This window comes from Rhamphochromis sp. 'chilingali', assembly GCF_963969265.1.
Source record: "Rhamphochromis sp. 'chilingali' genome assembly, chromosome: 22".
Lineage (NCBI taxonomy): Eukaryota > Metazoa > Chordata > Actinopteri > Cichliformes > Cichlidae > Rhamphochromis > Rhamphochromis sp. 'chilingali'.
In genome coordinates this window covers 12518604-12529353 of record NC_137950.1, presented here as the reverse complement: position 1 = coordinate 12529353, position 10750 = coordinate 12518604, and the positions used below count along the sequence as shown (strand labels likewise).

General features: G+C 37.5%; 1 protein-coding gene across 2 annotated transcripts; it reads left to right on the top strand.

The window, feature by feature from the left end:
• The first annotated feature begins 4050 nt into the window (after positions 1–4050).
• On the top strand, positions 4051–10526 carry ube2ib (ubiquitin-conjugating enzyme E2Ib). 2 transcript variants are annotated; one of them, XM_080873694.1, is made up of 8 exons: positions 4076–4209; positions 5217–5311; positions 5562–5640; positions 5748–5831; positions 6122–6194; positions 7512–7621; positions 8406–8485; positions 9755–10526. In XM_080873694.1, the coding sequence occupies exons 3-8, from the start codon at positions 5575–5577 to the stop codon at positions 9816–9818; spliced, it is 477 nt and encodes a 158-aa protein (XP_080729820.1). In that variant the 5' UTR covers positions 4076–4209; positions 5217–5311; positions 5562–5574; the 3' UTR covers positions 9819–10526. The 2 variants fall into 2 exon arrangements, with proteins under 2 accessions (XP_080729819.1, XP_080729820.1); XM_080873693.1 differs by lacking the exon at positions 5217–5311 and having other exon boundaries at positions 4051–4209.
• Positions 10527–10750: the final 224 nt, after the last annotated feature.

Here is a 10750-nt window from a genome sequence, read left to right as displayed (position 1 = left end):
GTTAGGTCAAATTGACTCTTTGCTTGAAAGTCAACTATTCATATTTGAACTCTGACCCTCTACTGCTTTTAGTTTATATAGTTTGCTTTTCTAGGGAGTTTAAAATAATCCAAATATTCCCATGAATTTAATAGAACTATATGTAGCGTGAGTCTGACAGATATATCTGCATTTATGACAACTAATACCTGAAAATTAAAGAAGAGACCAGAGAAGCACCCTTCAGCCATGTTAGCAGTTTTGATGTTGCATACTTTGTCCACCAGAGGGCACTGCAACTTCGCTGGAGGCAACATAGCTGCAACCAGCTGATTTGAGCGTAAGAGTGATTGCATAAGTTTCATGGATCTGAAAGGGGAAACAAATTGTCTGATTAATTGAAATGTTGATATATTTTTTTGATTTAGTTTTTTTAACTATTGGTCGGGCTCTAGATGCTAGTCGCCTTCTGGTTCTCACAGTGCCCAAAAACTTTTTTTTCCCTTTGCTCCAAAAAATCCACTGAAATTGTGAGCAGGTTTAGAAAGGTTTAGAAATCATGTGGCTAGTTGACATTATGGGTGAGCAGAGGCAAACACAGTTGTTTACGTCCTGTCACAGCCTTACATGATGGATAGGCACACACTTCCTCCAGCTGGCGGATGTAGTTCAGTCAAAGAAAATAGTTCCTGCAAAAAACATGGTTTGTGTAATTTAAAAAAAAAAAAAAAAAGTTTTAAATTTTTTAATACCCGAGTCGCATTAACGCTGACTTCTATTTCTGAGTACCACGTCATGAGTTCCATTTAGTTATAATTATATTCAAGAGGTTGCAGACTTGATGTATCTCAGACTGTGGAACAGTTTTGGATGTATCATTTGATTTTTAAGCTGAACTGTCCCCCTTTTTTTGTTTTTATTTATTTATTTTTTATTTAAGTTATTATACATTCAGGAAGTCCTCTTGCCTTTTTAAAGATTAAGAGTGATTACAGTTGCTCTGTTTTCTGTTAATGTGGACCTGTAGTAATATAAAGACTTTGAAAGGCTCTTAAGCGTAAGTTTGCATTAATTAGAATTTTCTTAGAAATGTCTGAAGTTTTAAACTATTTGAGACCTCATGTTCATAAATCTAAAGTTAACTGGTAAAGTCCTCAGGACAATGGTGACTCCCCCTTCCCCGCTGTTGTCTGAGTTATCCTTAGATCGTTTATTTCATATGTTTGAGGGAACATCGTTTGAGATCGTTTTTTAAGGGTTGTTTTTTTTTTTTTTTTTTTTTTTGGTTTTGGGTTTTGTTTCATTTTTTGTTTTGGGTTTGTTTGTTTTTTTTGAGGGGAAGTATTTGCGGCGTTTGGGGACTGGAACTGTTCGAAGGCAGCGGTGAAGGACTTTGTTCATATCAAGATTTTGTTTTCATGTAAATAATCCAAATTCAATATTAATATTTAACTCTTAGGAAAACTGCACGTTTTGTACACTGTATAGAAAACACAGCTTCAGGTGGAAGTTGTTTATACTGGATCTTTAAAAAAACAAAACAAAAAAAACGAGAAAACCTTGGCTTCTGTTTTTTGCATCGTTTGTACAGGACTAGAGATTTCGGAGTTGGGGTTTAAAAAAACTAAACAAGGAAAAAAAAGATACTCTGTAAGGCGTCTTTCACTGACAACATGCCTGGAACATGTTTTGATAACCAATAACAAAGCTATACTTGGCTGGCTATGAAGTTGACTGTTACGTTTCAGAAAAACAAAAACAAAAATGTATTTTTTTTTTTTCTTGCAGTGTGATAAGATTTCTTAGCTGTTATTTTTATTTTTAATTGTGTAGATTTTCATACACAGCATTACAAGCACTACAGTGGGAAACACTGTGCACACTGCTTACAGCCTGTAATGCTGGTAATGTAAATACTGCCTTTTAGAACACTTTTTTTTTTTTTAAATAGAAAGTTGTTTTCAGGTTTTGATGTGTGGTTTTGATAGGTTGGATATTTCATTCACATGTTATCATTTAGTGTTGCCTTTTTTTCCCCTCTTCTCCCGGTGACCAAAATCCAATGTCTTATGTGTATTGAACACATCGATCTTAGTGTCAGGGATGAGTAACTTTTCTTAATGCTGGCACACTTTGTACATATAGACTTGTTAACGACACACAAACCTCCATTTACTCACACGTATACACTCGACTTAAGACCGTTTTTATATTGTCGGGAGGAAACGAGTATGGATGCATGTTTTTAAATATAGAAATATATACACACACACACACACACACACACACAAGGGCTTTTAAAGTGCAAAATTTGAGATCTGCAAAGAGGTTCAATCAGAGTAGACTGGATTTCCTGCCAGAGCTAGGCTATGTTTACATTTGCTATAGTATTCTGAAGCCTTCCGATTATTTACCGTCTTGCACTCCCTCACACACCTACTTGTGTGACCGCACCAATGGCAACTAGCACTCCCCATAAGCTAATATTCACTCTGACATGCTGACAAATGTTGAGATACTCCATCCATTTTTAACAGCCAGTGCTTGAGCGTTGCAGACAATCTTGCTTTCGCCCCCTTTCTTCTTAAATTTGATGAAATGTATCTGCGTAGGCTAAGAGCTAAGGTTTATACAAGTCTCTTTTGAGACCTTTTTTTTTTTTTTTTAGTGTTTTTGTGTTTGATTTGCTTGGTTTGGTTGTAATCTCATTTAAAATGCTCTGTTCAGAAGTGTTCAACGCCCCCTCTACTTGAGCAGCTACATTACATTGAATGCCCTTCAGACAGGTTGTCTGGTTTAGAATCTGGGATAATCTTTTATGTGATGGACAAACTTATCAAATGTGTAGCCTGATCCTTTTAAGTGCCCAGTTTGTTTTGCATTCAAGTCATAAACCACAAATCACTGTAATGCATGACTGATGATGATGATGATCACACTTGTAATCAGAGGGAATGAATGTGTCATTTTTCCTCGATCTTAACAGTTACATTAATAAGGTTCTCATATCACTACATAGATCACTTCTATATGATCTTATGCAATGTTAAAAATATACAAACTGAGTATGACGGTTAAGGGGATAGATCTATATGGTCTTGCATAGGGTAAACCCAATAAAATGTTGTCATTCATATCTGTCTTTTTTTATTATTTATCTTCTGGCTCTTCGAAGTTACTATAAATTTAAAGGGAAAAAAAAAAAAAAAATATATATATATATATATATATATATATATATATATATATATATATATATATATATATATATATATATATATATATATATTTAAAAAAAAAAAAAATTAAAAGCACCGTGCTCTTAAACTTTTGCAAACTATAGCAATGAATGGATAAAGTGGCGACAACAAATCGTAATATGTGATAATGGCGACCTCTTGAGTCGAGTCACGAAAGGAATAGTTGTCGTTGAGTAGTCGAAAAATATGCCTGTATAAATATAGACGACGGGGGGGAAAAGTTTTCGTTTATACCTAAAATTAAATTATCCGAAATTGGTCTTTTAGACGTATCGCTCATCTTAACTCTTTGGTAACTGCGCATAAAATATTTTAATCTCGTTGACAGTCGTAGGTTTAATGGGCTTTAGTCTAAGGCACCCAAAGATTATATATTACAGAAGAGAGAAATCCGTCTGGGTTTAAGACCACGCGGCTTACTTGGGTATGAAATTAGAAAAGATTTTTGATTTGTATTTTCTATAAAGTGTTTAAAAAAAATCCCAGGTAATCTTCTATACTTTGCAATAATGTATCATATTTTCACTTGAACCTTTGTCATTTTTTTTGATAACATAAACGGCGCTTGAACGAAGAGTACGAACCGCAAAGGTAGAATTTCCCCATCGACATAAACTTAAATAACAGTTTTTCTAACGCACTGCGCTCTAACAACGGCAGCTAGGCTGCTCGAATTAAATGAAAGCTAATAAACGACTAGTTCGGGAAACTCTTTCGGCTAAACCCAGGGCAGGTGAAGAAATACATTCAAAATATTAAACCCCCGAAAGAGAAATGCGCAGTCCGATTTTCCAAGAGGTATTTAAGCAAAGACGGAAGTAAAGGACGGATGAGTGTTTCGCATCGCTGTCTCTGGCTCGAGACGGAGCGGGTGGTTTTTCAGGAGGGAAACTTTACAAGGTTTAACGGGATTTGAGCACGATTAATTCATTTCGCTTAATTACTAGAGCCAGTGCAGCCATACTGAAAGGTAGGAGTACACCCTGAACGCGGAAACGTTCATTTTTGTCGTGTATTATTACATTTTACCCGCTTCAGTTTGCGCCATTTTCGCTAGTTTGGTAATGCATAAATGTGCGCATTTTAGCTCTGGCGTTCTTTGTCCCTATTCTTTAAAAGATAATGATGTGGTTCATCCCGGTGGAAAATCTCACACCCCTGTTTCTACAAGGCAGTTGCTATTATTATGCGTTAGAAGAGAGCAAGTGATCGTTCTTCTCCCATCCAAAAATTGTCTTCGAAATCAAGTGCAATTGCGCAGTTTTGTGCTGCATCAGGCCGTGTCAGACGCTAACAGCGCCAGCGCCTGTTGGGATGTAGCTCCATTCTGGCGCACATGAGTTAGCTTGTGAAGCTAACCGGCTAGCGTGCTAATCAAATAGCTTTGATTGTCAGTTTGTCAAAGTGTCTGTTGACGGCAACGTCACGCCGAAGTTCAGCAAACATATAATGAGTAAGATCTTCATGGATCCCCTTTTTAGCTTTAAAACCCTGGTCGCGGAAACGGTAGAAAATGGTAGAATTTTTTTTTTTCTTCCTCTGGAGCGGTTATCTCCACCGGCTAACTTGGCTAGCCTTTTAGCGTCGCAGACTTGTCGAAATAAGCTGTACTTTTACACACACACACGCCCCGAGGCCAATAAAAACAGTTTAGCTTGCATACTAGAACATCAGTTTATGATGAAGTCCGTTTGTCTCGTACTGATAAATTGCGGTGGTCTTTAATCACTAGCATTGTTTTGTTGCTTTACCTCGTTGTCATTAGCTTCAGTGTTTAGCGTTTATAGACATTCCTATGCAGCATCCTAATTGCCACCGACGCTAGTTGGCAACACGGTTGGGTATGTGACTCGATGCAAGTCAGAAAAGTACCAAAATTAATATGCGCCATAAACAGGTTGAATGTTGTACGTCGTGTCCGTGTGATTTCACACACGAGAAATGTTAATATCACAATACTTTGTTTTTTTGGAGTAGGGTAGGGAGGGGGCTCATAACTTAAACCAGTTGGAAAAGGACCTGAACTGATGCTGCTCTGTAATAACACTGGATGCCCTCTTGGTTTCTTTACAGTATGGAAACTTTCAGTTTTTCAAAATTTGGCTGCAGCTAATGGTCATTCTAGAGTATGATTTAGGTTAAATTGTTTCGACTAGCTGCCTAAAACTTTAAACATGTCGAATTAGAATACTAAGGAAATTGTTTCTTTTTTATTATTGTTATTATCTTTAAAACAAAGGAAAGCTAAAGAGCTATTCGTTTCAGAAGACAGGACAGCCAGATGTTTGGGTTTCTAATCAACCTGACCCTCTTTCTTTGCAGGAGTCCACAAATCATGTCAGGCATTGCATTGAGCCGGCTTGCCCAGGAGCGCAAGGCATGGCGGAAGGACCATCCTTTTGTAAGTATTGGCTCACGAGATCCGTGCGATGAAAGCCTGCCTGAGTGTTGGTTAGAAAGTGTTTGCTTTCTAACAAACTTTCAAATTTCAACTCTTACTCTTCCCAGGGATTTGTTGCGGTACCGACAAAAAACCCGGATGGAACCATGAATCTCATGAATTGGGAATGTGCTATTCCTGGCAAAAAGGGGGTAATGTGTTTCATAGATTTGTTTGCATGCCGAGTAGATTTGTTTTACATAATTAAAAAAGACTCAATGGTCTTTCTAGGACAATGAGAATACTGTAGTGGATGTAAAGCATACTGTATGAGTAATTGCTCTGCAAAAACAACCCAAAACAAATTGAACCATGATAAGTTTTAAAAATAATTTTACAGTTTGACTGGCAGTAGTAGTAGTAGTAGTAGTAGTAGTAACTTTTAAGAGTCAGTGATGTAGCCTTCTGTTTCTAAATTGATCTAATGATCGTCTCTCCTCAGACTCCGTGGGAAGGAGGCCTGTTCAAGCTGCGCATGTTGTTCAAGGACGACTATCCGTCTTCACCTCCAAAATGTGAGTTGCTGTGCATTCAGCCTGTAAATATGACAAATACACTAGCTATCATTTTGGCCTGCAGATGCTTTGGGAAATCTATTTGGAAGTAAAACCTGGAGCATAGTAGAGTTCCCATATTTTCAAGAGCCTTTAGCATTATCAGATACAATTTGTATGCCAGTACAAACTTGGTTATGTTTATCTACAGTCAGATCAAGTTAATTATTTATTTTAAGTTTTGATGGTTTGAAATGGAACAGAAAAGTGCAGGCTCATGGGCATCCTCCAGCCTACTCGGCACATCTGTAAACTGTCTTTAAAAGCTAATTAAGGCTTCCTCTCATCAACATTTGGCAGCACTGAATGATGAATCTCTTCAGACATGTTAGTTTATTATGGTAATGAGAAAGAGGCTGATTTAAAGCCAAAGGTTTTAATTTAAGGTTAGTGCAGTAATCCTTTGGAAACCTGTGTTTAAGCTGTCAAACTGAAGCTTAGCAGTGCTGGGGATGTTCGACACCTCGGCTGTGATTGGTTGAATACATGACTGTTTTCTGGTCTTTGTGGGATAATTACAAATGTCGAGTTTTCAACTTTAATGATAGAAATCTAAGCAGCTTCATGTTTTTGTTGTTATTATATAAACAGCAGTGGAAACTGGTTAAAGTGTCTTTATTCCAGTGGCTGTGATTAATCTCTTTGGGTTACATGAAAAATTCTGCTCTTTAGGAAAAACTCCAGAATAACCTTTGCTTGACCTTTACGCAGCAGAGCAAATACAGACTTTCTCTTCTAATTATTTTAATTTGGCAGCGCTATTAAAGCCATTTAAGTAGTGCAGCAAGCATGTTGGAGCTGAGGAAGCTTGGCGATATAACAATGTTGCTGCAATTTTGGTGTTAATTCAGGGTCACGGCCAATAGATGCTTTCATGCATGCGTCATTTGCTGTTCCTTTTAAACGGGTTGTGCAAGATTTTTGCCAGTTGATTGATTTTTAGACCTGATATTGTTGTAAATTGATGGTAAAAAACTGCTTACAAACAAGTAGCAGATTCCTGTTGTGTGTCTCAAAACACTACCGTACTTACCTGCCACACAAGGCCAGAGCACCGTGGCTTACACCGGCTCTAATCCTGCAGCACGAGCTCCACGTTGTCTGAATGTCAAATTAAAATGACCTAAAGGCACTGTTTGTGTAAACAACAGACGCTGCTGTCTTCAGTGGAACAGTTCAGTCTGGGCACGCAGTGACTTTAGTAGTCTAACCCCTTTTGTTTGGTATGTATAATATACCTGAAACATAAAGCCCACTTAACATTTTGCCATCTTTCAGGTAAATTTGAGCCTCCACTCTTCCATCCAAACGTGTATCCATCAGGCACAGTTTGCCTATCGATACTAGAGGAGGACAAGGACTGGAGACCAGCCATCACAATAAAGCAGGTTTGTGTTGTAAAGTGAATTTCATCTACAGTAATGACCTTAAAGCCTAAGAGTGTGAGTGTGTTCACATGGTCTCTTAAAGTTCCAGATGTTTTCTGATTTTAAGATGACATTTCTAAACTGGAACCTTATCTAAGTTTATCAGGTAATCAGTCAAATTTTTTGATGCTGATAGGAAAACGAGACGCGTAGGCTTTTGAATCCCTCGCTTAGCTTTCAGGCTGGGTGATATTTTAATAATGTTGGTCATGAAGCACAGACGGTGGCCGTGCTGTCATTTTAAGCCACGTTTACATGTAAAATAATCACACAGTAAGTTTGTTTTGTAACTCCTCACACCTGTCTACTGAATGCCTATCTCCTAACCAAGGATTGTACACAAAGTGGCTACATTTGTCACCAAATTGTTTTTTTTTTTTTTAAATTTTTTAAGGGAAGAAAAGCTCAGCTGTAAATTGGCGACATGACAGTCCTCCAGATTAACAAACACACTTATAAAGCAGACGAGTCTCGATGGGCAGTGAAGTGTGATGTACGCCTGTTTCTATTGTGCCTGAGAGGCAGAGAAGCACAACGCTAAATCGAGAGTCAAACCATAAGCTTAAAATATTTGCATCACAATTTGTATTCAGTGTTTAGCAATAGTCAATCATGACTATTATGTGGAGCGAGCAGTGTTGCATAAAGTGTGTGCACTCAGTATTAAGTTGACTGATATTAAGGAGCCTTCAGAGAAGCATCCCAACCTGGTGAATTTCTGAAATGTTTAATTTTTATCTTGTAGATCTTATTAGGTATCCAGGAACTGCTAAATGAGCCAAATATCCAGGATCCAGCCCAAGCAGAGGCTTACACGATCTACTGGTGAGTGACGATTAATTCACATGAAACCAGCAATTTATTCACAAATGTAAGGCCACTGACATCTTAGGGCAAATTATTAATTAAGTGGGAGTTGGAGGTCTTGTTTTACAATAAATGAATAATTATTTAAACCAAATAACTGTTGATTAGATTTACTTGAATTTGAAACCAACATGGTTTTAGAAAGGAAAGCAATGTAGACCATGGCTGTTTATTTACTAATTTATATGCCCACAAGAGCAGAATTATTATTAGTGATAACTAAGACGGGGTTCTTAAAAAAAAAAATAGCATTCATACAAATCTTTAAATATGTACATCTTCATGCAGAAATATAGAGGGATCAGACTTTTTCTGTGTGCACTGGAGGGCTTTTTATAATATGGTGTTTCACTTCTTTTTTTCTTTTTTTTTTTAAAATCCACTCAGTGAACCTCAGACTTGATGACAACTTTTTCTCTGGCTTCATCATTCCCCTCGTTTTTCACCCAACATCCACAGTGAATTTGCCCCCTTGGGTCAGACTCTTAATACGGAGTTCTACTTTAATGTCTCGAGGCATCTGAGGGAGAACATTTAGTGCACACGGTCTGATATGTGTGTCAGTTGTGTTTTTTAACTACGCCAACACAATCATAGCCACCTGCACCACTTGCCAGATTTGGCACTGTAACAACTTTCTCATGAGAATGAACTTTTAAAGGTTGTCCTGGAGATGATCCAGCACACGTCATAGATTTGCACCTGCAGGTGGTCAAAATGGGGAATTCCACAGTGGGGTCAAAGCGGTCTGAGCAGTATAGAGCAACACAGGAATGCAGAGTGGACAAAGGCCAAATTTAAATAAGAATTTTCAGATTGCACCTCATATTATTTTAAGTTTATAACTAGCACAGGAAACTATTTATTTATTCATTTATTTATTGGGTGTGTCTCTGGGGACTAAGCTTGTGAAGCGTCTACCTATTTTAAAGTACACATGAGATCTTAACCCTGTAAAACCTGAACCCTAAAAATTCAATGTTTTTGAAGCAGGAGTTTTTATTGAACCTTCTGACGATTTAAAACACATAAGAGGAGTTTAAGGGTTTAAAAAGAAATCTCATTGATGTAGAGGTCTCAAAAACTCCTGTATCACACATGAACTTCTAGGGTTTTCCACTGACTGATTAAAGATGTTTACTTTTTGAGCAGCATGCTGTGCCTGTTTTGAGTAAGCAGTCGTAATAACTGTTGTTTCTGTTTGTTTTGTTTTTAATGTCTTTTCAGCCAAAACAGAGTAGAATATGAAAAAAGAGTTCGAGCACAAGCCAAAAAATTCTCCCCCTCGTAAGGGCGAAGACGGAAGGAATGGGTTTAACAAGAATCACCTCCCGGCTCAGTCTCTCTATGAATGTGCTCCTCTCACATCGGGACTTGCTTAAAGACTTCTATTTAAACTCCACATTCTGTGCCATCCGTTCTCCTCTGACCTATCAGTTTTTTTTGTTCTTAATTGCCGGTTGGCGCATAATGCTGGGAGGGAATGGGTGCGTCAGCACCCTGGTAATTTCTTTTTAAACAATAATTGTCTTATGTCGTGCAAGGGACACAGCTTGGTACCGGTTTCATCAACTCCCATGCAAGCTGACTGTCATCAATATTTCAAGGAAGAAAATGTCGTTTTGTTTTATTTTGCTCTTTCACAGGGTCTTTTTCTTTTTGTTTCCTCCTTTATTTTCCATAAATTTAATGTAAAATTTAGCTTACTTCATTGTCAGTATTTCAACTGCTGTATAATGAATGGCACTTTTATACTGTTGTATCTCACTAGTGTCTCTAGATGGCTCTGTCTAATTCTCTTTCCCAGGTTTTCTATTCAGCATGCTGTAATATACAATAGATTCTGCTGCCTTGGCTGTCTTTTTGTTATTCAGAGTGTTTGCTATAAATAAAAATGGCCACAGTGACTGAGGCAGGTAGGCTTACTTCTGTATCAGACTTTAAGGTTATATGGTGCTTTGTTCATGTATGTGTTGGCTTAATAAACCTTTCTACATAATGTATTTTCTTTATTAAGAGCAGAATATACACAGAAGTTCATCTTGCATTTCAGTGATGCAGAAACAAAACGGATGAGTCACAAAATAAGACTTTCACCCTGTTTCCAGACAGGTTTGGACTGTGCATAAAAGATAAAAACATCAGTGAAGTAGTACATGGACAACATGTAACTAAATGCTACATAAAATCTGTAAAAAAAGGGAAAAAAAATTCAAGGTGCCG